The sequence below is a fragment of the Cupressus sempervirens genome, chromosome 2 (assembly GCF_028749045.1).
Source record: "Cupressus sempervirens isolate cs-2001-9-10 chromosome 2, ASM2874904v1, whole genome shotgun sequence".
Lineage (NCBI taxonomy): Eukaryota > Viridiplantae > Streptophyta > Pinopsida > Cupressales > Cupressaceae > Cupressus > Cupressus sempervirens.
In genome coordinates, this window is record NC_143119.1 from 91,951,549 (window position 1) to 91,979,508 (window position 27,960).

At 37.1% G+C, this 27,960-nt stretch overlaps 1 protein-coding gene across 3 annotated transcripts in view; it reads left to right on the forward strand.

Moving 5' to 3' along the window:
- Positions 1 to 22,601, forward strand: part of LOC149571183 (putative RNA methyltransferase At5g10620) — a 68,170-nt gene extending 45,569 nt beyond the window's left edge. For 2 of the 3 annotated variants that reach the window (XM_089812758.1, XM_089812757.1), the window contains 2 exons: positions 22,219 to 22,276; positions 22,427 to 22,601. In XM_089812758.1, coding sequence (XP_089668884.1) covers positions 22,219 to 22,276; positions 22,427 to 22,458 — 90 coding nt within the window. In that variant the 3' untranslated portion in view covers positions 22,459 to 22,601. Of the gene's footprint in view, positions 1 to 22,218 lie in introns of all 3 variants that reach the window. The other variant, XM_089812756.1, reaches the window with a different exon arrangement.
- Positions 22,602 to 27,960: the final 5,359 nt, after the last annotated feature.

Consider the following 27,960-nt stretch of genomic DNA (forward strand, 5'->3'; position numbering starts at 1 on the left):
TCATCATCATCCTCAAGCTTGGTCGCAGCCTCAGCCTCAGCCTCTGAGTATCCAGTCTTTCTACTAGAAAGGCGTCTAAGGTAGGTCCTAGAGGACCACCGAGCCATATCCCCCGCATGTAAGATGGGCTCATGATCAACATCACTGCGGCCTGTGTCTGTGTGTGCGCGTGTGCGTCTACTAGTGCCTGAATGTGCTCTAGCTGCCTCCTTTGCCATGGCCACAACCTCAACCTCTATATCCACTTGGTCAACCCACTCATGGTCTTCCTCAATGAAGACTGGATCCACAGCCTCAGTGAGCCACTCTGATTCTGGATCAATCTCCTCCAGAATGAGCAGAGAGGAGTCAGCGCCCAAAATCTGTTTGATCCTAAGACGAAGGTTGTAATAAACAAAGGCAAGATCATTCAACCTCTGCACAGTCAACCTATTTCTCCTCTTTGAGTGGATGTGCTCGAACATAGACCAACTACGCTCACATTTAGAAGCGTTGCTTGGCTGACTCAGAATACAGATGCCAATTTTTTGAAGTTTTGGAGTTGTGGGCCTAAACATTTGCCACCATCTATTTGAAATAAGGGAAAACAAAAACAATTAGTCTCATTTACAACTTTAAAATTACATAATCAACAATTAAAATTTAAAATGTACAACTTATAAGTCATAAACTTTAGATTCATGAATATATTATTTAATTTTTACCTGGCTATATTGTTGTCCAAGCATCTATGGCGATCCTGCCAGAGAAAAGTGGCCCTTCTTTATTATTGAACTTGTCGAACTCAATGATTGCAGCTGTGCTATCCTCATCACTACTCAACCTTTGGATCATTGTATATAAGCTGGTGAAACCCTCCTCATCTGCCTTGAAGTCAGGACAGAAACGAAATGTCGCATTCAAAAAGTAAGCTGCTGCATGGATGGGTCGGTGGAGCTGATTTTGCCATCTCCTATCAATGATATCCCAAATAGGGGCATACTTCTCCTGCACTCCTACATACTAGGCTCTAATGGTCTCCTTGGCCCTATCCATGCCCTCATATATGTAGCCCATAGAGGGCTTCTCCCCATCAGCAGTTCGTAGGAGAGATTCAAGGGGCTCAGTGACCTGCATATAAAGTAAAACTAAAATTTGAGTCAAAACTTAAATATAAAATAATTTAACTTAAAGTACAACTAAATCATTAAACAATTAAAATATTAAATATTAAATATTAAATATTAAATAGTAAATTGTAAAATACTAAATGTTAAATTGCAATAAATTTACTTTAAGGATTTCTTTAGTAGGTTTCCAAAAACCATCATCACCAAATATGCAATTCACCACATCTACCCCTGTAGTGGTCGTAGCATAGGAAGATGAAATCCACTCCCACCCAACAAACATGCTCCTCAAATCGTCCCTTGATGTCAACAAGGACTACAGAGTGATGAAATTCGAGGCAAACCTCGTGATGCCTGGATGAGCTAACTCCTTGCCTCCTGTGTATTACCTCATTGTGCTAAGGACAAATGAATGATTATAAATAAATTTGCATAGATTTTTTGCCCTTTCGACACATGATTTGACCCACTCAAGCTTGCCAATTTCCTCCAACACAAGGTCAATGTAGTGTGCAGCACAAGGGGACCAAAATATGGTGGGGTGCCTCTCTATCAAAAGTTTACCTACAACAATTTTAAGTTAATTAGAAATTCAAACATGTTAGAACTTAGGAAACTAAGAATTAGAAAAAGTTCTAAATTCAAATACATTTATTTTCAAAACTTGAAAAGTTAAAAGTTTACTTGCAACAACATAACTTGCTGCATTATCCATCACCACGTGCACCACATGTCGTTCCCTCCCCTCTACTATGACTTCCTCAATAACCTCACATAAGTATGTGGCGGTTTTTATATGAGCGGAAGCATCAATGGATTTGAGAAACATGGTATATCCTACAAAACAACGAATTATAATGCATCATTAATTTATTAGCAATCAAGAAATCAAAATTTGAAATATTCAATCACGATTCACAATTATGTATGTAGAAAAGTAGAATGATCAATCACCTCCATAGGATACAAGAAAATTGAAGAGTGTTCTATTCCTCCTATCTGTCCAACCAGCAGTCATGATGGTGCAACCCTTTTCGATCCACTCCTTTCGGTTCTCCTCAAGCTCAACCTTCATATCCTCTACCATATCATCCAAGAGGTATCCACTCAACTCAGCCTCAGTTGGGGCTTTAAACCCTAGACCACAAATAGCAACTGCATCTATCATGTTTTGCCAATAAGGAGCCCTATCACAAATAGATTATGATTAGAAATTTAGATGTCAAATCATTTTGTAAGCTTGTAAAGTGAACCTATGATTAATCAATGAATCATAAAAAAAGTAGATATAATTAAAATTTTACTTTTAAGTTTAACCTTAAAGAAAACAAAGAAAAAAAATCAATTACTTGGCTGCAACAAATAGAATGTTGCAAAAGTACCAAAATTTGCAAATCTCTTTTTTGGCAGCATCATGAATCTCCTTGTTCAAACCCAGGAGTAGTGCGGGGAACAAAGTAACTATCCATTATGTTTTGCCGCACTCTAGGCCGCAATAGGTTGGAGTTGGACTCAATCTTAGTATAAGACCGATTAGCACTAGCACTCGCATGAGCACTAGAACTAGGACGAAAAGGAGGTTTGGAAGAACCCTCTCCAACACAACCTACGGATGCGGAAGCTGATGCAGATATAGATGTGGCTACGGGTGCATGGGAGCCGATAGCCCTTAACCCTTCAAGTTGCATTTTCTTATTCAATTTCTCTTGTTCATATTTTTCTAATGCCACTAAACAAGTGCATTTTGCCTCAGCAAATTGTAATATCATGTCCAGGTATAGCAACAATGTGGCATTTGAATCTATAAATACCTCCAGAATTTATTTCTTTACAAAACATACATTTCGTTTGAAATTTGTTTCTTCTAGGAAACTCTTCGGTATATTTCCAACATTCATCTTTTTTACCCATTGCAGAAAATGAAAGCAAAGGGCTACTGCAATAAGAAAATTCAAGTAAAATATCAAAGTTTGAAACTAATAAACAAAAGCTACAAAACAACAAACCCTAGTTTGCAATTTGGTAAAACTAAAAAACATTCAAGATTTGCAAATAAAAACAAAAAAAATTAAACAAAAAATGCATAATACACTGACATGCAAAAAAATCAGCACTTACCTCTTGCAAATGAATTGAGGAGTGTTGATATTGATTTTTAATTCTCCCAATGCAATTTATGGCCTCCCCAGATGGATTTTTGATCTCTTTGGTGCTCTTCCTTCTTGCTGGTTGGAAACTTGTGGTTTTTCTTTTTTCTTCTTCTCTCTCACTTTTCCTCTTTTCTACTCATACTTAACAATTAGAAGGCCCTTTAGGGTTAAAACAAAGAGGAAAGGCCAAAAAGAAAACAAAAAAAAAAAGAGTTTTATTAAAAAATTAAGTCCACTTGAAGTTCTGTTGTGCGGCCGATTCAGGCAATTTTTTCCATGAATCGCATGAATCAGCGATTCATTGCAAAAAATGCCTAAGCCTATTCAAGACTCCAAAAAAATCGCCCAGCCTGAAACGAATCGCCAAACCAGCGATTTCAAGGCGATTATGGAAACTATGATCTTTACCTCTCGATATATCTCTATCTTTCTATCTATTTTTCTCTCATCCTTTCACTCTAAATTCATCTCTATCTCTATACTTCTTTGTCCCTTGATATATCTCTATCTCTCTATCTATTTTTCTCTCATCATTTCACTCTATATTCATCTCTATCTCTATGCTTCTTTGCCCCTCCATATCTAGACACATCTCCCTCTTCGTATCCATCCATCTCTCTTCATCACCCCCTTCTGTACCTTTAAATCTCTATATCCTCATATTTCTTCCCCATCTTTTCCTGTATCTCTATCTATGTTTTGTTATGTCTTCCTCCCTCTCTATCCTATATATCCCCCCCTCTCTGTATCCCTCTTTTTCTCAATCTCTATCTCTCTCTCTCTGTTCATTTCACAATGCAAATGTATCCTTTGGGCCTCCCTCCGTTGCTCCCCAAGTCCTATTGGCATACCCTTTTCCCTCATCCGACTACCTTGCCTTTGAGCTTAACCACAACTAACTGATCTCCCATGCCTTTGCGCACTATGATATCCCCTGTTAGCACTGTATCGAGGTCACTCCCCCCCTCATTGTCACCTTTTTACATACACCACCATTAGAGAGGCTATTAGAACCATGAATTCTTGTAGGGCAGCGGATGAGGAGGGCTTCCAAGCCGAGTTCTTCAAAGTCAACATCATGGTTCTAGGGTCCTATTTGGCTGATCTCTTCAATCATGTTGTTTGCACAAGTTTTCGTCCCTGGTTGCATCACATTATTCATCTAATGCACAAGGTGGGTCTCGCCTTAGAACCCTATAATTACAGTACCATCATAATTGGACACACCACCAAATTTGTACACTATTCATCTCTCTCATGAGTTGGATCAATGTTAGATTTGGACCAAGAGGCAAGTTGGTTTCAAACGCGACTATCAGGCTGTGGATCATATGTTGACTCGGGGCATTATCAAGGAGGTGCTCTTTTGCTCCTCGAAGGTGTATTGTTGCTTTTTGGACTTCTGCAAAGCCTTTGATTCAGGTCATATAACAACCCTTTTTTAGAGGCTTTGAGATATTGGTATCTCAGAGATCTGATCCTAAAGACAAATTGTCTATTAGTGCAAAACACTTAGTCATTTACTAGGAATAGTTGGTTGGTCATCACTGCGACCGAATCACTATATAGGCCAAGCTACAATGTGAAAAAGTGTATATATTCAACATGTGTTGAGTGGTACTAGCTGTCGAGCAATCCATAGTTGCCGAGCATTTTAGTGGTTACTAAATGATTCAAGAGGCAACATGTGTCGAGTAATTTAGAAGGTAAATTCAGTTTTGGTTGAGTCAAGTTCATGCCAAGGGACAACATGAAGAACTAGCATAACTGAGCGCTAGAAGCCATAAATGTCTAGTTACACAATTTTTGTATGAGTCTCGAATGCCACAAAATCATATGTTAACCATTTTTGCCGAGATGGAAACGTGTTTGTAAGTTTGAGGAGAGAATCAAGGAGGTAATTGCGCTTGTAATTATGGATCATTAATCCTTGTGTGCCATGATCAACAAATTAGAAAATAGGAATGACTAAGCCGCAAAAAGGATGAATCCTAATCGTTGATCAAGATCTAGAAGTTTCTTTAGATGACTATAAAGCAAGGGTTTAAGATAGAGTTTCGTGTTGTTGAAGTTGTTAGTGAGAAGATTGCAAATTTGAAGGTGAATCAAAGGTTGAAAGACTAAGGCGATTGAGTAGTGCAGAGAGGAGATATTGCATATCTGTCACATTGAGGTGATTACAGTTTGTCACCAGCAATCAAGTGCAAACGGAAGGATCATGGTATTGACTAAATTCTAACCAGTGTATTAGGTGAATCTCTTAATAGAGTGGTCCTAACAGGCCTATTGTAAATCTCCTAATAGAGTACTCACTTTATTGTGATGTAAAAGTCCTTTAATCAAGGTAGACTTAACAATTTTATTAGCTTTTAACAGAGCAGACCCCTAATTGAGCAGATCATCATAAGTGATCAAAATTGTAGCCCTAACATGCACACCTTATTGCTGCAGTAGTGAAGATTTTGCAGGTGCCATCCCCACGACAATTTTACCTTCTCATTGGAGGGTTTTTGCGTTACCACATTTTGTGTTATGTGTTGATTATACGTTTATGTGTTTTATTCATGCAAGTAGATGTTAGATTTCATATTACACGTTGTTACATGATAATGCATGGTTAAGGTTAAGATTGAGACGTGTGGTGAATTAAGTTTGAAGAAGCAAAGGAGAAAGCTTGTAATCTCAAAGGATGATGATAGTGAAGAAAGAATTGAATCAGAGTACACAAGTTAGTTGAGGATTGTTGTACTTAAGAAACTCCAAAATATTGATAAGTTATGTGAGAACATTATGGGTAGTGCAGGCTTATCTGGGTTTCATTTTGTAAAGTTTGACAAATTGAGTAAGGTTGATAAGAATAAAGTAGAAGAAGCATTAATTGACATGATGAAAAACTTCAAATATACTCCATTAGAGCTAGGAACTATGATACCTGATGAGCTATATGGAAGGATAGATGAAAAATGGAAGTTTGCACTAATGACTAAAAGGAAAATAAGGGAAGGCACACTTGCTCAAATGATGCTAGAATTGAATAAGAAACAAATTTCAAAAGCTATGAAAGATTACAATAACGGATTTGTTCCCAAGAGGAGAGCTTTCCTAATTTTGAAGAGCAAAGTAGAAATTGTTGTAGAGGAAAGCAAAAATAAAATGGAAGAAAATATTTGAATTGATTCCTAATGATGAGTAGAAAGACGAGGAAGAAAAAGATGAGTAGGAAGAAGTTGAATTGGACAACAAAGAAGATATTATGATGATAGAGAAAATCTTGTTGACACTATCCACCATATGGTACAACAGAGTGAAGGGAAAACTGAAATAGTTGTAATTGATGATGAGACAGAGTCAAGCCCAGCGATGAATGTTGCAAATGCAGAGAGTGTCATTGCTGAGCTGGACAAGCCAAAGTGTAGGTCATATACAAACTGAGTCAGTACAAATGCCAACCCATGAAGCATTTTTGGACCCAAATCCTGTGAGAGTGAAAGTTAGAGATTATCCAAAGAGTAGTGCACATAAGACCACACAACAGGTAGAATCCACACCTGTTACTTCTACTATTTCTATTAGTCAAGATCAAGGACAAGGTGAAGGAAATGATGGTTTTGCCGAGCAATAGTGTCTGCCGGCCATTGGAGGAGAAAGTGCACAAGTTCTTGAACAACAAAATGATGCCACTGAGGGCAATGTTAATGTAAATACATAGGGAGAGAAGAATGAGAAGAGTCAAGAAGATAGAGAAGATAAATCTGCTACTGGTGAAAGACCACATGCCTTAGGACCTTTGCAGGAGGGAGAAAAGGAGGCATGGCAGCCGAGTTCAACCAGTGAACTTAAAATTAGTGATGAAAAGGAAAAGAAAAATGTATTTGTACAATTGAGAGGAGCTGAGGAGAGTAAACTTGAGGAGGAAAAGAGAGATGAGGAGCCTAAGAAGGCCGATGAGACTAGAGACGAGACACAAAGGCTGAGTCTGGAGATTCAAATACAAGAACATCAAATTGTGCCGAGCTCCAACACACCAGACTCTATAGGAGATCGAAGAAGAAGGTGAAACAATCACCACAAGCCATAAAGGGAAAGTCTGTTACTTTAGATGAGGAGATTGTAATTCCTATTGTGGATCCAACAAATTTGAGCATTGAGCAAATGAGGGAACTCAGTGACTTGCTAGATAGAAAGGTCAAGGAAGAAGAGATGAGAAAATCTCATCAACATAGGCAAGTATTATACAATATCAAAGATATATTTCTTGATACTTTTATTGTTGATAACTTGGATAAAAAAGTCCCCATCATTGATCAGTTGGTAAAGATTATATAGCAAGTTAATAACCGTGACATTGATACTCAAGAAAAATTCATGCAATGGTTAGAGAGGAAATTTGAGAACAAGGTGATTGAGAAAGTTGCAACAAACATTGTAGTCAAATAGGTTGAACTTTCTAATCTTGGTAATGAGTTGGAAAAGTTAGTTCTGAATGTAAATACATTGTTTATGAAGTTGTGTCAAGTTCCAACATTTACAAAGAAGATAAGAGAACAAATGGACAAGATTGATGCTGATTTACAACATAGTGGTAATTTAGACGAGAAGACAAGATTGATGCTGATTAGGAGAGAAGACAAATTAATACAAGCACATGTGGTGAACACAAACGGTCATGCAAACTCTAATCTAAAGATATGAAGTATACCATCATATTCAATCAGCTTTGACAAGTTGTCCTCCCAATATTGATCATAGGGGGAATGAGTCTAAGCTTGTAGAGAGACAATGAATAAGGCAATACCAAGCATTTTTCCTACAACAAGAGCTAAGGATTACACTACCTTGACATTTTCATCCAATGTTGCCTATAAGTCGAGTGTTAATGATCTTGTGAAGATGGTTGACAATGCTAGAATGCCCTCCATAGAGTCAGGCATACACTTTTGACAAGAGAAGTGTAATGACTCGGCTAAAGGTTGTTGAGAAGCCATAAGGTCATTGTTAACTCGTGGAAGAGGGTTAGTGATGAACTTTGGAGGAAGAGTCTTTTTTGCCACAAGAACAAAGAAAGATAAGCTTAAGAAGGTAGAGTACAATTTTTTGTCACAAAACTCAGCAATAGTGTTGCTCAACTTGTGCGTAGGCAACTGATGTGAAACCTTTGTGACAAGTTGAGAGACCCTAGGAAAGTTAAAACAAATAGCGCTCTAAGAGGTGAGATGAGTGTGACAAGAGCCACACTATACCAACCTTAATAGGAACCATGTCTATGGGTTGTGCGAAGGGTGGGAGATCAAGTAGATAAGGTAAGTGACAGTTCCAAGGGGAGAGATGAACACTTGAGAGTGAGATTCACTAGGATGACCATAAGTATTTGGAAGTGAGAAGGAAGTAGCAAAAGTAGGAGCTGTAACAAGATTAGAATTATGGAATGGAAGTAGAGATAGAAGATAACTTAGGAGCAAGTTGGTTCATACAAAGATGGGGACTATGAATAGATGATTGAGAAGAGTCTAGAGCATCTTGTGCCACTATAGGAGTTTCCTTCTTGCAGAATTATAGGCTCATTAAATAGAATGGGAGGTGTTGTGGACGTAGAGACCTTAGCCTCAACAATGGACACCTTTCCTCTTTTTAGCTTAAGAGCGGGAGGAACAAGAGGAGCCCTTGAGAGCCAAGACACAAGAGTTGTGTGTGAAGGACCAGCCTCAGAAGAATACTTTCCTTAGCCATACAAGGAGAGCGTTGAATTGTAGGAATTTAGGAAGAACATGAAGTTGGAACAATTGCAACTTGGACTTGGGCAACATGCGGGCCTTTAATTTTCCTATGTTAGGAACAATTGAAGGAGTCTTTGTAGGTTGTGAAGTCTTAAAAGGAGAGGATCAACTTGGGGGTGCATGCTTGTCCTAAGGCCTTAGAGGAGGAAGCGCATTGCTACACATGGGTAGGTTGAGTAGAAGGAATTAGAGAAGACAAGAGGAAGAGAATAATCTAGGGAAGACCCCCCTAGTTTTGTATCTATTATAAGCCTTATATAACAAGTCATTAATGGCAAAATGGGCCCTATTGAGGTAGGTTAGGAGGGGTCTAGAGGAAAGCCCCCATGTAGAGTGTTTTGTTTAGAGTATTTTGGATAATATACACAATAATCTCATGGGAGAAATTTAGACATTTCTAAACAATTGAGGTGATCACATTCATGGGATCTAGTCAATGAATATCTAGCTTTGCCCTAAATAAAGAAAACTCCGAAATCACAACGAATGTAGCATTCATAGTCTTGGGTCCTATAAGGATTGACAAAGGAATGAAACCAAGAGGTGGTAAAGAAAGACTATCATGAGTACAAATAGTTACTTCAGGGTCCTCATATTTGTCCTTATGAAGACCATTGATGAAGAGAGTTTCTTCCGTTATCACATGAGCCCTACAAGCAGGTTCAATCATAACACTATTGACTACATTATGGTTGATATGAGTGAGGATGTATAATGGACTATATCCTTAGTCAATAGACAAGACATTGGACATTTGATATATCATGAAGATTCACCTCATGACTTTAAGGAGAAACGAGAATTATTGTGACCATATTGACATACTCAAAACTAGTAGGTGGAGTTGAAGAAGGTTTACTAATGAAATTAGAAGGATTTGTAGGAAAGGGATTTTTGTAAATACTTCAATTGACTATTAGGTTTAGCAACTGATTTAGTAGAAACCTAGTTTTTACAATTGAGAAAGATGGTATCATTGACTATGTGGCCTTGTATAATTGACAAAGGTGCTCATGGCACTTAGTATCATGACCAAACACTTGATTGTATTAGCGGTATTTTTTTTGCATTATACTAGCTAGGGTGTAATTTTTTTATCTGAGAGTAGTCTTATTATCTATGAAAAACAATATTTGAGTAGCTTTTTTAACATACTTTGTTAGGAATCAAATAACAGTAAAAATACTATTACACTATTATGCTAGTGTGTTCTCAGTTTCTTGAGGTATTGTTATGAGCAATGTTACAAGACTCTGTGAGTCCAGAGTTGGGTCAGGGTTCTATAGTTTTTTGGCCTTTGGACTCTAACTCGATCAAGTCCTGCCAGAAATCGCATAGTCCATGGACTATGTTGACTTGGCGAGTCCCTTGGCCAAGACTCTCTTGTGGCTGAACCATCAAGTATAAAACGAACAAATTTTAGTTGTTTTTAATGATTTATTTTGCCTTATATCCCTTCTCGAAGACCTTAGAAGGTGATTCCATCATTTTCAAACACAAAAACAACATATGATGAACCATTTTTATAGTAATAGGGCAGATTTCATAAGATTAGTGGTGGTATGATAGCATTACATTTTTGTCATGATACAAACACAAGAAGGATAGTAGTTAGATAAAGGGACAGTGAATAACATGCATTCCATAAATATGTAGCATTGAATGTTTCAAAACAGATCATAAATAGAGTGCATCACAATAGTCAATACAATGCATAACACAAGAGAGCACAGAATGATCAACAACTATCATATGATATGAGTGTTAGCATGAATGCTGATGATATTCCTATGGGGGAATTTGTTAGCATTGTTGGAGATATGATTGAGTAATCATGTCTTGCATTCATGACAATGTTTGTCATTAATGTCAACATATGCACTATTCTGTGAAGATTAGTAGAGTTGCAGAGGAAGAATTGTTTGGCAAGGTCAACAGTCAATGATTTGGGTTATGCATGGTTGGGAATATATTCAGGAACATGTACAGATGCTACAATCATGAGCACAAGAGGAAATATGAAGATTTGACATAGTTATGCAATGTTTTCTGGAGGTAGCTTTCAGAGAGAGTTTTTGGAAAGCGGGTACTGGTAATTGAACTATATCTTTTAGCTGAGATGGAATTTGATGAAGCGAGCTTAGAGGAATGTCAGAGACTTGTATGAGATAGTGAAATTAGATATGCAATTTGAGCCGACTTATGAAGTCTGTTTAGCGTGTTGATTCCTATGAGCTGATGAGAAGTGTAAATTGTAATGTAATGTGTATTGTAATATCTTAATGATGTGCTATAGTATCCCTTGTAAATTGAGAAAGCCTCGAGGCCGACCCAATACTTGTTTTAGGACTTGGTATAAAGGAAAGGTCATTTCCTTGTGGTAGAGTGTGGTGTTGATCAGTGAGATCATTTGTGTTGGTTACGCGAGCTTGGATGCGAATTGTATTTGATCAGAGCAGAGATTGATGTTGAAGATGTATTGTGAGCTTCAAAAGAACTATATTGGCAAAGAAATTGTTGTTTAGTCAGTTCAAAACTTGGATAGACTATCTTGAAGGTTGTTTGGTGAAGACAATGTTAAGCTATTTGAACAATTGGTTTAGTTGTCCTCCTTTCAACTCCTAATAGGGTTGGCACAACTTCTACTAGGGTTGGAATCTTCTAACAGGAATTTAGAGTCTCCTAACAGGGACTCATATGTACTGATTGTATTTCATTGACTCCTAACTGAGTCCATCCTTTCACAAGGAACTTTTGTATTAGTACATCATCTTGTGGGCATCATTCTCACCATGGTTTTCTCTCTGATCAAGGGTTTCCCTAGTTAACATATCTGGTGTTATTGTGTATGGGTATCTTTGTATGTTTATTACATCTGCTATTTATAAGTTACATAATTAGTGAAGATATTGAGATTTCTTTTAAATACATAATGAATTCACACCCCCTCCGGTCTCCTCAGTTATCTTGGTGGACTTTACTTTTTAACAGTTGGTATTAGAGCATCAGATCCTTGAAGGAAAAGCTTAACAGCTTGAGAAGATCTATGGCGATGTATTTCAGAAAATAAATTTTGAAGTTTGATGGAATTAATTATGACAACTGGAAGAAGAAGATGAAGACTCACTTTCTATGCATGGGTCCAGAATTTTGGTTAATTACATTAAATTAGAAGATTTTGATAAAAGAAGATAAGCTTGACTCCTATGGACAAAGACAAAAAGATCTATTTATGCAGAATACACTTGTTAAGGAAGCATTGATATATGCTCTTCTTGAATTAGAATTTGTAGAGGTAAAATCTTTAAAGCTTGCACATGAAATTTGGATTGTTGTACAAAAGATATTTGAAGGTGATGCACATGCTAAGAAGGTGATATTGTAGAGTTAAATATGTATGTTTCAAGATGTAAAATGCAGGAAGATGAAACTATACGAGGTTAGCTTAGTAGAATATCCGAGATTGCTGCAGGTATTAAGAGTTGTGGTGGATCTAAGACAAAAGATGAGATTATATGGAAACTTTTAAAGACCTTGACACTTGCTTACAGTCAGAAGGCACAGATGATTGAAGAAGTTATTCCTTTTACACCTAACTTTACAAAAGAGACTCTTCTTGCAAGGTTGCAGACAACTGAATTATAGATGAAATAGAATGATGGATTCCCTAGAGTAGAAACTACTTTCAGCATACAAAAAGAGAAACCTACATTTGCAAGTACAAGTTGAGATTATGCTAGTAGTAGCCGAGCAACAAAACAAGAAGATAAGAAGATTGATGGAGGACTTGCCCTACTTATGAAGAGAGAAACTAAAGGTAACAAAATTCTTGTTTGTTGGACATGTAGAGAATTTGGTCATTATTCATTTAAATGTCCTAAGAGAGAAAAGAAGTCTAAGCCTAGAAAGCCCTACAAGTCAAGAATACCTAAAGATTGCTACTTTGTTAATGAGGATAATGAGATAGGATTTGTTGCTATTAAAGAAGAAAGCCTTGAAAAAGAAATAGAAGAAGTAAGAAAAGAAAAAGCATTAGTATCACAGATTGAGAAGAAATTCAGATTGGATTATAGATAGTGGTTGTTCCCATCATATGACTAAATGTATGAACAAATTTGTTGAATTCAATAGTAATGATGGTGGTGTAGTTAGAGTTGGAACTAATTCAACTTGTCACATAAAAGGAAAATGATCTATTACTCTTGATGGAAAGACTAACATTGAGGATGGATTGAAACATAATCTTTTGAGAATTGGACAACTTGTTGACAAGGGATAATTGTTGCAGTTTACAGAGAAGACTTGCATCATCAAGGATAAGAATGACACATTGATTGGTATTGGTACAAGAACAATGGATAATGTATTTCAGTTGAACCTTACTAAAATGACATGTTTGGTTGCAAAAGTGGATGGCAGTTGGCTATGGCATAAGAGATTTTGTCATATAAACTTTGATAACATTGTGAAGGTCAGTACTACATTTGCAGTGAGAGACTTGCCTAAGATTGTGAAACCTACTCATATGGTTTACAAAGAATGTGTGTTGGCAAAGCAGAAGAATAAATCATTTCCGAGCAAGATGTTTACTACTTCATCGAAGTTGGAGATTGTACATATAGATTTGAGTGGCCCTACAAGAACAAGAGATTTTTATGGAGAAAGGTACTTTATGCTTCTTATTGACGATTTCACTAGAATGACGTGGGTTGCATTTCTTAGAGAGAAATCTGAAGCTTTTGAGAAACTCAAGATATTTAAGAATAGAGTTGAGAATGAATTTGGTTTAAATATTAAATGCTTGAGATTAGATAGAGGTGGAGAATTTATTTCAAATGAGCTTAACAAATTTTGTGAGGATAATGGTATAAAGAGATAGCTTTCAGCCCCTAAGACTCCATAGCAGAATGGGATAGCAGGAAGAAGGAACAAATTTGTAACTGGGGCTAGAGCAATGATGTTTGAGAACAATGTATCACATATCTTTTGGATAGAAGTAGTGAACACTACAATATACACTATGAACAAAGTGTAGATTAGATAGGGCATTGGCAAGGCACGTTATGAACTTTGGTTTGGACATAAACCTATTGTGAATACTTTAGAATTTTGGGAGTAAGTTCCATATCTAGAGAGATGATGATGTTGGAAAGTTTTGATTTTAGAAGTGATGAAGGAATGTTTCTTGGATATTCATTGAAAAACAAAGCATATAGAGGTTTTACTTAGAGAATGAAGACTATTGGTGAAAGTGCTAATGTGAGAGTTGATGAAAAGTTTAGAATTCAAGAAATGATACTTGATTATGATTCTAATGGAGAGACTGATCAAAGAACAAAGAATCAGAATGTTGAGCAGTAATTATTTTATGAAAGTGACACTGATTTGCAAACATAATTACAAAGAGAAGAACAGAGGGAGGAACTGAGATCAGAGCCTAGATCAGAAATCAATAGCTAATTGAAACAATATATCCAGTAGCAATCCCCCAATATACACAAATACAAACCACCGACCCTTGGATAGTGGGTAGAGGCATAGATAGTTGGAGAGAAATACATCTTGAGACGAGTTATACCCCCTGCATATGTAGTTGGATAGGGGCATCACCTTACTAAGCATCCCTTCCAAGTAATTAATACAAGATGACTAAAGCCCCTAAAGGGTGCAATACATTGGCGAATACTAAGGGAATAAAATTCAGAATGCTACATAAGGCAAAGGCATATAGCTGGGGACAGGCGTAGGATACCACATTGCAAGGACTACATAGGGAAAGGTGAGAAAGTGACACCTACGAGAAATATGGCAAAGAATCACTCGGTTGAACAAATCATTGGAAGTATGAACGTGAAGAATTGTCTTTAATATCTCAAGTTGAACCTAAGAATGCTGATGAATCTTACAAACATGACTTTTGGATAAAATTTATGAAAGAGGAATTAGATCAGATTGAAAAGAATAAGACTTGTGAATTGGTTTCTAGACCTAAATAGAAGAATGTTATTGGAACTAAATGGGTATTTAGAAACAAGATGAATGAACAAGGTGAAGTTGTGAGAAACAAAGCATGATTGGTTTGTATAGGATATTCACAGCAAGAAGGGATTGATTTTGAGGAAACGTTTGCACCTATTGCTAGATTAGAGGCAATGAGAATGTTTTTCGCATATGCAACTAACAAGAACTTTAAAGTTTATCAAATGGATGTGACAATAGCCTTTTTGAATGGAGAACTTGAAGAAGAGGTATACATTGAACAACCTGATTGTTTTCCTTTGACAGATGAAAAAGACATGGTTTGCAAATTGAAGAAGACATTGTATGGACTTAAATAAGCACCTTGAGCCTGGTATGCAAGATTGGATAAACACTTGACAAATTTGGGATTTGTGAAAGGCAATATTGATAGTAATTTGTACTTGAGAAAAAATGAAGATGGTTTGCTAATTGTTGTAGTATTTGTGGATGACATTATTTTTGGACGTAATGATTAGCTAGCAAGATGTTTTTAGAAGAAATGAAGAAAGAATTTGAGATGAGTATGATTGGAGAGATAAAATACTTCTTGGGATTGTAGATTGTATAGAACAAAGATGACATTTTCATATCACACTGGTTCGATCCACTACTTCAACACTCTTGACCTCTAGTTGTGCTGGTTGGGCCACACTCATGGGTTCGACCAACAAGGATGAAGCTATAGTAACGACAACCTCCGTGCCAATCACCTCAAGTCGAACTTGAGGCTCCGGTAATCCACTCTCATCTGGCTCTGGCGCCTGGTGCATCTCCACGAGCCCTTCGGCTGGAATTGCAGCTACGAGATTTGGGGCAATTGATTCCGCGAGAATATCCACTACATGAGTTCCCTTAGGGGTGGCTCCTCTACAAACTCCATTTGGGAAATTATTACTATTGTGGTCTTCATCATGGCTGGGAGTGGTGTCATAACAATCGGCGCATGCCTTTGGCCGAATGGTGGAATAGGAGGCATGGGAGCGATGGCTATCAAATGCATCGAAGTAAGCAATTGAGGAGTGAAAAGTGTCCTAGGTGGGGACCTTGCATATGTCTCATTGTTCCGAACCTCAGCCGAGGTGCTATCTCCCTCTGAAGCAGTCCCACCACTCTCAATGGTATCCTCCCGATTGCTATCGGTGTCACCATAGGCATCCAATTCCTATATCATCCTCTTTTAGCCAGCCATCATGCCACCTGTGTGCACATGTCTCCAGTAAAATAGGGGAGGCTTATCCTTTGCCAGCTTGCCTTTCGGCAGAACCTCTAAAACATCTGCTGGAATTTGATAAAGTGCGGCCTCCAAAAATAATCCAATGGCATGGTGTGGCATGTAAAAAGTGCGATGTTGTAACGTCATGAACTCCATGCATTCCGCCAAGACAGATGCCCAGTCATATACCAGTCCATTCATGATCCCATTCATGAAAACTATCTGAGGTAAAGCAATAACAGAAGCCTTGCTAGCCCTTGTTAGCCGACTTTTCATGATGTCCATGATACAATGCTAGGGTCCTTCCCTGATAAAGTCTCACCGCATTCCACAACTTCTAGTGCCTTTTAGGACCAAATTAAATTCCTCTAGTGTGAGCCAACTTAATCTAGTGCTCTTTCCTATCTTGTGGAAGCTTATGATTTTTTGTTGCCATGTTACGTCCGCCTTGCCTTGGGATATTGAATACTCTTGTAAAATCATGAGGTTTGAATGAAATCGTAATGGGATGTTTCCTATACTCAAAGGACCTTTGCCAGCTATACCTGTCATACAATTCAATCATGGTGTGCAACACTTGCTCAAATAGCCGAATAGAAAAGATAGGCATTTGGATTGCCCAATCTACCTATGCGCGAACCAGTATTTGCTTGATGAGGTCTGCCTCTGGTGTCTCTTGCCACCATCTTCGACATTCAATGTCGTTCAATCCTTCGAACTGTACGGTGAGATGAGAAATGTCCGCGTTCTGAGACATTTGATGCACTTAAGGGCATACCACCCTTTGTTTCTTGCTACTAGATCGGCCTGCAACACGAACATCTGAGGCCAAAACTCTTGCATTTTTATCCATCTCAGAACTAGTTTTGTTCAACTGATCCTTCCACTGTCGCCTTTTTCTTTCTGACTGCATACTTTAACATGTTTAACCGTTTGTTGTTTGTTGTGGTGCAACAAAATGGTTAGGGTGAATGATTCTCGTGGTGTCCAACTCCTTCCCACGGTAGTCCGTGTGCGGCCCTTGTCTATTTCCCTTCTTCCTTTGCCATATTTTGTCTGCTGGCTTGTCTTCACCCTTTTGTTCCCCGTGAGCGATATGGAGTTGGTTGCCAATTGCCACTTCTCCACAGACTTGTGATAATTATTGTTCTCCTTTTTGTCGCTGGTCGCTCCTTTTCCACGAGCGACTAATTAAGTCTCCGACCGACTAGCGAATGGTCTAGCAAAACTGCCTGAGAAGAATGATTCCAACCTTAGACTCATCAAACACAAAGACGTTCACAATATGATCTATTGACTACCAAAAATCCGAGTGACTTTTCAAGACAACTTGCAGAGATCGCTAGAATTCTGTGAATTGCCGAAAAGAAGAAGACAAAGACTAGGATCCAACCACGCCATTGACACCTTCTAAACAAAAGAAACCAACACCCAAATGTAACCAAACCCTAAGCCTCACAGATCTAGCGATCCACGTCCCTCTTCTCAACGAAATCAAGCATTTCAAAAACTGTTCAAACGAGCGGAGACAATTGAATCCATTTCATCCACAATTGAATTGTTGCAACCATTAACATTAATTTCCATTTGCAACATTCCAACGATGAACAATTATTTTGCAGGCTCCTTGAATACTATTTTTAAAATCATATTGAGAACTGTAAATTGTAATGTAAAATGTATTGTAATATCTTAATGATGTCCTATAGTATTCATTGTAAATTGAGAAAGCCTTAAGGCCGACTCAATACTTTTTTTAGGACTTGGTATAAAAGAAAGGTCATTTTCTTGTGGTAGAGTGCGGTGTTGATCAGTGAGATAATTTGTGGTTGTTATTCGAACTTGGATGCGAATTGTATTTGATCGCAAAAGAGATTGATGTTGAAGATGTACTGTGAGCTTCAAAAGAACAATATTGGCAAAGAAGTTGTTGTTTAGTCAGTTCAAAGCTTGGATAGATTATCCTGAAGTTTGTTTGGTGAAGACAATCTGAGGCTATTTGAATAGTGGGTTTAGTTGTCCTCCTTTCAACTTCTAATAGGGTTGGCACATCGCCTGGCAGGGTTGGAATCTTCTAAAAAGGATTCAAAGTCGCTTTACAGGGACTCATATGCACTGATTGTATTTCATTGTCTCCTAACTGAGTCCATCCTTTCATAAGAAACTTTTATATTAGTACATCATCTTGTGGGCATCATTCCCACCAGGATTTTCCCTTTGATCAAGGGTTTTCCTAGTTAATATATCTAGTGCTATTGTGTATGGTTATCTTTCTATGGTTATTGCATCTACTGTTTACATGTTTCAGAATTAGTAAAGATGTCAAGAGTTGTTTTAAATACATAACTGATTCAACCCCTTTCTCAGTTATCTTGGTGGAGTTTACTTTGTAACAATGAGATGGTTGTTCAAAGCAATGGTATGCATAAAAGACTCAAGAACAACACAATACAAGTACAGTCACAACATTAATTGAGACAGTGGATATCAATGAAGAGAATTCAAAATACATGTAGCAGTGGTAAGATAAAGTACAATTATCAATAAGCAGTCCAAAGATCAACCAAAAACAGTGATACGTGCATCTGTTTCAAGGTCAATGACCCTTGTACAAAGTAGAAGCTCCATGATTTGAAAGATGGGCAGTGGACAGTATTAATGGTATTGTTGCAGCACTAAATAACATAGATAGGGAAGATGTGGAAAGCAGTAGTAAAAGAAGATAGTAAAGCAACCCACTTGAAGCCTATAAAGCTTAGTGAAATGATGAATATTGTAGACATTTGACAGTTACACTTTATATTTCTAATGTGTTATTCAGTAACTAGTTTAACAAATAAATAACAAGATGCATGAAATACATGCATAAATAATTAATTGATTAGATTAGTATCCTGTGGCAGAAACTACTAATACACCAAATACGTGTATAGGAGAGTATTTGTAACAATACACCAAATATGCATGCATATAGGAGAGTATATTTCCTTAAAAAACTCTCATTTATACTTATGTGATCAATGTAAACTTGTGTATGTGTGCAAATTAGCTTCTATTTGTCTCATTTATTGTGTCTCAATTATTGTGTCTTTGATGCTAATTGTCTAAATGATGCATGAAAAAAGTTTAAAATCCTTAAAAATATTTGAATTTGTTGGGTTTTTTAATCTGCCGAGTCTAGATGCCAAGTTCAAATCCGAGCCAGAAACCAGCTTGCTGAGTCCGAGTCTTGCAACTATGGTTATGACATTGGCTACAACCTTATTTGTCTTTGATCCCCTTGAGGAAGATGTAGGTCCATGATTATCATGATGAGAGAATGAGGTGCAATGCCCATATTGTGTCAAAGTTTTGTTGATAATCACATAGTACAATACAGAGATGTGGAAAAGAGTAATATTGCATTAGAAGGACCGCCTTTGTCAATGTTGGAATCTTGCTTATGGGCAGATACCCATAAGCACCCTCTAATTGTTGGAATCTTGCAGGGCATAAGGAATCTGAGAGCAAAGAGATTGATAGGTAACGCTTAGATAGTCAACCTTCTCATGAGGCTCTTGCTTGCAATGAATCAGATCAGTAAAGGTGATTGTATATCTGGTGTTAGCTTCAAAATGTTGAAAAAACTGAATCATTAATTGTTCAAATGAAAAGATTGAGTTATCAGGTAATGAGCAAAACCAACTCAACACAATATCTTTAAGAGACTGTGGGAAGAGTTTTGCTAACAGATGGTCCCGATACAAGAAATCACTTGAAACTGTAATGAAAGAAGACACATGTCTATGAATCTCCCCTTCAAGTGTACTTATCAAATTTTGGTATATCTAGTCCTTGAGATATAAGTGTGTTTCGCATATTCATAGCTAGGGGACTTCAGTGATAATATGGCCAAAGGGTGGTTTGGGAAGTGAAACTGGTTTAATTGGCTATTGAGATTGCATTTGACCCATACCCTTTATTGAGGACATGATGGAGGTGGATTTGCTCTGGTGGCAAAGGCTTATGTTGTGGAAAATGGAACATAGAAACATGCGGATCAGTTATATTATACCCCAAGGGAGGCCGAGGGACATTAGTAGATGAATGGAAGGTGGTGTAATCTCAATTCGGTAGGATCGCTAGAAGAAGGAGAAAGTGTCAATGTTATGTGCAAACACCTCAAGCATTGGCACATTCAGCTGAGTACCATTGATGTCTGTTGAGCGTCAAGAGGCTGAGATCCAACTGATGCATATGGAGGCATATGCTTCTTGGCTATATGTTGCTGGGTGCATAGAAACTTAAGGCCCTTGTCATATGAGATGAGTAATATTCTCACATTTTCAACAATATGGGTTGCCTGAGTTTAGTGAGAGTCTCAATGAAGAAAGTATTGGAAGTCCCTCAGTTTCTCCAAAGATTTGATGTGTAAAGTCATGATCTATGATCGGATGAGATCCAGTGGGAGAATTTGGGAACACAGAAACATAATGTGGAGATTTGGGATTGTTTGAGAACATTGGTTCTTGTATAGGACTATGAGTACAGTTGGACATGTGCAAGTTCTGCAAGCACCTTTTAACTACATTCCCAGAAGTAGTAGGCTAGGTTGTGAAACTTGTAAGAGAATCTCACACTGCACGGACTTACAAACCTCAAGGAAAACAAGAAAGGAAATTTGTTTGGCTGCAAACAAATTTTAGCAAAGGATGTGTTTGCATCAGGCTCCTGAAATGTAGAGTGGGAAAAGTGAATTATTTCAAAGGATGACAGTCCTTTGAGAACTCAAAATCTTACAATAAACTCAGATAAAGCCTAAGACAATCACAACCTTTAGGTTTATCCTATTTATTATGAAATTTAGGAAATGTTATGGGTTTCTGTTTATATTGTATGGAACATAACTAAATAGTTAGGGCCTCGAAAATAGACAGTCCAAGCAATACAGGTCTTCCTAATAGTTTAACTAGCTAACACGGCACGCTGTCATCCTTTATGGACTGAAAAATAACTATTTGTAGGAAATCAATAGTACAACCAGTGCAGTTTCAATGTTTGGAATGCCAAAATAAAACAGATGTCAAAACTTGGGGGGGGAATACTATATCACTTGATCTAGAGTGGTGAGCAGATGATGGAGGAAAGCCAACAAACCATAGGGCTTAAGGAGAGAAGTCCATTCTGTGTGCACAATTGCTTGAGTTGAAGATAACACTCTTATTTGCTTGTCATGCAAGAGAAGATGAAGCAGAAAGGAGCCCTTGGTGAGATAAAATATCTGTTTCTTCTCCACCAAAATAACAAATACCCATTTTTTAATAGCTGCCAGGGAAAGGCAATGATCCAAGAAAGAACCAATAATCTCTGGATCTACAAAGAAGAAGACAAAGGGATCTAGGTCCAATTCCTCTAGAGCAACTACTAGGAAAGAAGTATCCACAACTGTGAAGGTCAAGAGAGGAAGGTCCGCCGAAAACTCCACTGAAAAATACCAAGGAGAAATTGAGCAGAAGCTCCACTATCTCTGACAAGATTCCTGAACTCAATCTGCAAAAGGCACTGGATCTTTTCCTTTTCTGCTTGCTGACACGGATTGCGCAGCAACATGATCTTTATTATCAGATCTAAATTGGGGACCATGACTGAAAGACCCCTTCCACCTGTGAACATCATGCCATGAGCTCTCACCTATCATCTCTACAAGAAAACATCCCTGTCCCAACTGGCCTAGATCGATTATATGGAAATATTATCACAAGGATGTGCACAAAATTTAGGTTTCTGAACCTTTTTAGGCCTACTAACCTAAAGTTTGTAGGAAACTAGAGTTGATTTGAGGTACGAGGTACATATTTTTTAGCAAATTTTTCAGTCCAATTTACTAAGTTAATGAAATGTATTATGCGTCTAGTATTTTTCATATCATATTTATTATTTGAATGATAGACTTGTGTTTATTGTTGTTTCAGATCTTGGACAATTCTCAAGGGACAAAAGTATCATCATCAATAAATCTCTTTCATATAGGTACCATTTCAATGTGTTAATGTTATATTTGGGTGCTTGGTACAATTTCCCTAGGATTTTCAATTTGTTATTTGTTGTAGTACTAATATTTGATCATATGACAATTCTGGTTCTCCTATGGTGTTGTAAACCATTTAATTTCTTGTATAGATGAGAATGGTATGTGCTGCCTCATCTCTTGATGTTTCTTCTGAACATGATTTGTTTTGTACATATACTACTGCTACATTTCTTCACGTACCAACAATGTGAATAAGGCATGAAAAATATTATTTGCTCTTATCCACGGTTTGAGAAATATCAAGATGTTGGAATTAGACTCTAATTTTGAATCAACTTGTGCCCATGCTATGCCTAGAAAGGCACGTTAATGTTTAGATTATAATGTGCAGTGGGGCATTCTGTTATATTATTTCCATACAGCTTTCGTTTGTGAACTTTGTTCGCCCATACAATGAAAGATTTGCCTCAAATTTGAACCACTGCTCCAAATTTTAATTTATGAAAACAAGGAAATTAATTCATTAGGAATTTGTGGCCATTGAAAAAATAGAACCCTGTCAACTGTAAATTTCAGTCACTAAGGTTCAAAACTGGGTAAACTTTGTTATATTAATTTTAATATGATTTTTCTGCTCTGAAGAAATTGTAGTCTGATTTTTCTGTGTTGAAGTAATTGCAGTTTCCTCATGCGCTTTTTTCTGCACTGTGATTGTCAAAAAGAGGAAAAGAAACTGAATGGTATATAACAACCAGAAATAATGGCTTTTATTTAATCAGACCGGTGTTTCATTAATAAACAAAAAGTTGCCCTTCTTTCTTCAAATTCCTAGCTTTTTAAAGAAATGGCAATATTTTAGGGTGAAACAGAAGGTTTGATTACTGTGCCATTCAGAACAGCATTGCATTGGACCTGTTATGACAATTTCTGATTGTTTACTATTTTCTCTCTGTGCATATTAAAGTCCTAGATTTTTGCTTTGGATCATAGCTATCCCACCCATCAGGGACCCACCATGGACTGCAGGATAGGATTTTGAGACGGTAGGATAAATGGCTTCAATTTAGGGGTGAGGGGGCAAGGGCTCGGGCAGGGGTAAAACTGGTGCTGTATATACTATATGTGTGGTACTCAAAATACTGGTTATGAAAAAAGATGTATAAGACTATTAAAAAGTGCAATATTCAAAATTGCAAATGTTAAATGCTAAATAGTAGATACTTGAACAGTTAATAATGAATATTGAAGTTTTGAATATTGAATTACTAATTAGAAATTAGAATACTTAGTAAAATTTTAAATTGTCGAATTGAAAAATGGAAGATTTCTATTTTATCAAACATATCATAAAGGTGATTACAAAAGTAGCATGATATTAAAACAATTACAAAATGTAGTGAAGGGAGGTCTCTGATCATTCCTCAAAGAAAAATGCTCATCTTCGGAACTATTGGACTTCTCAAGGTGAAGATCCATCAAACAAGACTAACTAGTCCTACATTTGAAGCCGCTGCATCCTCATCTTCATGAATTTATGATGACTCCTTAGGCCCTACATTCCATCATGTTGTTGGGCTCTTCGTGTGCATGTCTTGTAGTCAGCGATACACAAGGCACTATGTACAACCACTAGCTTCTGTGCTCTCCTAGAGGCAAGTCTCCCTTTGAAGAGAGTGGACGAAGCCATGAGTAGACTGTTTGTTCTTTGAAGCTAAACAACTAGAAACTTATGATAGCAAATGAATGCCTAGTGTGATAGTTGTAGATTTCTGTTTATAATGATTTCACCACAAAATCAGGTCCTCTTGTGCCATAGTTCTTATATTTGCGTTTGCTGAACTGGAATAACCCTTAGGAGTGGCAATTTTTATCTACTTAGTGTGAATATTTTCAGTAGTTTCAACATCATACAACCTATCAATGCACTTGAAGAGCTTCTCATCCCATCATATTGAATTGGTGAAACTCTACTAGGCCTACGCTTATTATTTTAAAACAAGGTGAAGAGAGCTTGCAATAAGAACTTAAATTGATTGCTTATGCAAATCTAAAACCATAGATTAACTCATTAAAGTGATTGTAGAATGAAAACAAACTAGAAAGCCATTGCACATAAACCACCAGATTTACATTCAGAAACCCTTTTGGGAAAAAACTCCACCATAGAAAGAGAGACAAGTATATTACTAATCCAATGGAGAATACAACAAAAATGCATTGCTTTGTAGACTTATGAAGAAAATCTAGCAACACTTTGTTACCTTGGAAATTGAACAAGACTAAATGAATAACTCTAGCTCAAGGCCTGAATTTATAGGGATTTGTGAGAATGAATACCTTGTGGTATCATAAAATAACTCGCAATAAAACCACATGGAGAAACCTCGACACCCCCCCCCCCCCCCACCAAAATACCCTCTTATTGATGCTCTTACAATTGTCATAAGGCATCTCTTAGACATGTCCACCTATGTAAGAAATTTGTCATAAATTGTCATAAGTGTTGTCATAGAATCCTATAATGGTTGTCATAACTGTGATATATTTTCTTACAACCTCAATTCGAGGAGGGGGCACTCAACTATTTTGTCTTTTTCCTAAATAAAAAACGGCAAAAGTAATTTTGCCTTTTCGTGGTCTCTTTCACCATTGTTGGTCAAATAGTTCCACCTCTTCTGGGTAAATTATAAAAGATGCTGGGAAAATAATATGAAGTGATTGCCAACAGTCTTCATGAAGAACTCTCCCAAGTCACAAGAATGATAGGATTTTACATAACCCCTTCTTTTTTTTATATACCTACATGTTGCAGAGAATGTGAAGGTTCGTTGCATGAGCCCTGGGTTGAAATTATGAAAATCTATGAATACCATTCTTAATTGCAACATAAGAGAAACCCAAAGAATTTTAGGAGGGTTCATGATGTATTTTTGGCATGCATGGTGTTCGAACTTCAAGGGAAAGAGAATCAAAGATTATTTAGAAGAAGCAATGCTACTAATCACAATTTATGACACCTATTTCATTCAATTCCCAAAAATTACATACTTAAGAGTATGAAGATTTGAAGTAGAGCCATTGAAATCGCCCAGATATTGTTCAGCTAAATATGTGTTGATTCAAATTTGTAGACAAGTTACCCAAGTGGGTAAACAACACAAGCCTAGAAAGGGTTATGGTTTTATATTCCTTATTGAACTTGGTTATGATCGCTATAAATTAGTCCAAGACTCTTTAAACCTCAGTCTTGAGTTAAAACTCATGAACTTGAATCCTCACCAAGCTAGGTTGAAGTTCAACGTCAAAGATTTTGCAGAAACTTATTTTGAGGTGAGCTGAGGATTTATGCACGAACCTCAAGTTAGAAGATTTCTTAGCTTATTGCTTCGATGAATTTGAAGTAAGAAGACATTGGTCAAGATTCACTCTAAGGAAAATCATCTCCCTTAGGGTGCAGATGAACATTGAAGGGGTCGAAGAAGCTGAAAATGAAGAGGTAGTAGGTCCTAAATACTTAGAGAAAATTGAATGTCTTCCTATACTTGAAATAAACTAGAGTAAGAAAGAAGAGGATAATATACAACTCAAAACTTTCAACGTCATAAGCAGATTTGAAAAATGACCAAGGGAAAGGGAAGCCAAGAAATTAAATGAATATGAAAGAATGCCCCAAGGAGTGACTGTTGGAATCACCAATGTCATTACACCAAAAGCTTGAGTATTCAGTGAACGTCACAATAACCAAAGACAAGGATACATAGGAGGCAGTTAAGCACATGTCACAAATCCATTAGTCTATGTTGAACGATACCTTCTCGTAGAGGGTACAGAGGCACCAACCTCCCAACAATCCCCCCCTCAGCATGACTTGAGGGATTTGAACCCGTAACTTAACGCTTTGATACCTATTGGTCTCGTAACTAATGACATAAGTTTGTTGACTATCGTTGCATTTATTTTTTCAAGCTCCATCATAATTGTTGATTCCATCTGTGATCATTGTTAGTTGTATGGGCTTTTCCCTTATCTTTATTAGTCTGTTGTTTAATTATAATAACATGGTTGACGCGGTTTTAATTGACGTTGAATCTTTTCATGTTGAATCATGTTGGAACCATCATATTATTATTGTGCATATTGGCTTGTCTTCATTCAATTCTGCCAAACTTTGTCTATCTGTGTGTGTTGATTTGCCAGTGACTCAACATGTGATTTGGAGGGCCTTTGTCTATACATGATTGTCTTGGAGCACCAGTTTGGACACTCTTTCTCTCAACATATAAATTGTTGCCTTTACTCAATGCTATATTTTCGAATTCCACAAATGCTACATCATGCTTGTTATGTTTAATCACATTTTGATGTATATTATAATACATATATGATAGTAGAGATGTTCATACGTATTCAAACGCTTCAGCTTCTGTCACTTTATATCTATTCGTAATGGCTCAATCAATATCATTATCTTTGCTCTTTCATGTTTATATAAAGTCTTATAATATTATCACCCTCAACATCGAACTTAACTTTGCTCATTACCATTGACCTTTCTTTGTCTTCTTTTCACACAAATCCCATTCAAATCATCTAGAGCAACTATGTTATTATAGAGTCCAACATAATACATGTGATTTGTGATGTTACAACCATGTCTTCTGAAGTAGCTATATTCTTGACATCAATGACAATAATATTATCACCCTCAACATCGGACTTAACTTTGCTCATTACCATTGACCTTTCTTTGTCTTCTTTTCACACAACTCCCATTCAAATCATCTAGAGCAACTATGCTATTATAGAGTCCAACATAATACATGTGATTTGTGATGTTACAACCATGTCTTCTGAAGTAGCTATATTCTTGACATCAATGACAATTTCGTTAGGTATCTTTGACATCAATGACAATAATTCCACCAATCTCCACCTTTGTCATTGATGACAATAATAAATCTTCTGAATCTTGCCCTTTTAATCTCTCTCCCCCTTTGACATCAATGGAAAATGGATGATTATCAAGCTGACATCTGTGAACTAATCATCACATGCTACCCTTGTGAAAGTTCTCTTATACTCCCTGTGGGAATGATTCTTCAATTATCTTGCACGCTCTAGTGTTGCTACTAATGCACGTGCTTCTTTGAATGTTCATCTTGCAATCTTTGACATCAATGCAATCAACTTTTCGACTTCTTAATTTGATCTTGTCGACATTAACTTTTAATGAACCATCTTTGTCTTCTTCTCCAAGGCTCTGATGAATGCTCTCATATGTATCTCCCCATGAGCTCATGCTTCTCCCTACAAACGAGGAGGTCTATGGAATGCAAGTTGCACTTGCTTTGATTTCTTTTGCTCCTTTAGTCATTTTCTTTCTCCAAACTTTTCCCTTTTGATTACTTCACCTCAAAGTCCATAAAGATTCATTCTTTTCTTTGTCTTCGCCAAGTTTCTTTCTCCATATAAAGATAGTTCCTTTCTATTTGTTTTTGGTATAACTTCTCTTGTATTCTTTATGCAATTCCATGATCCCATATCTACAATGTTGCGCTAAGTGCCCATGATTCCATGATCCCATATTACTTGCTCTATGACCAAAATAATTGCATTAGTGGCAATATCCATACAAGTATTCTCGAAGCTTAGATGTATGCTCTGGTCTAGGAGGAAACATTTT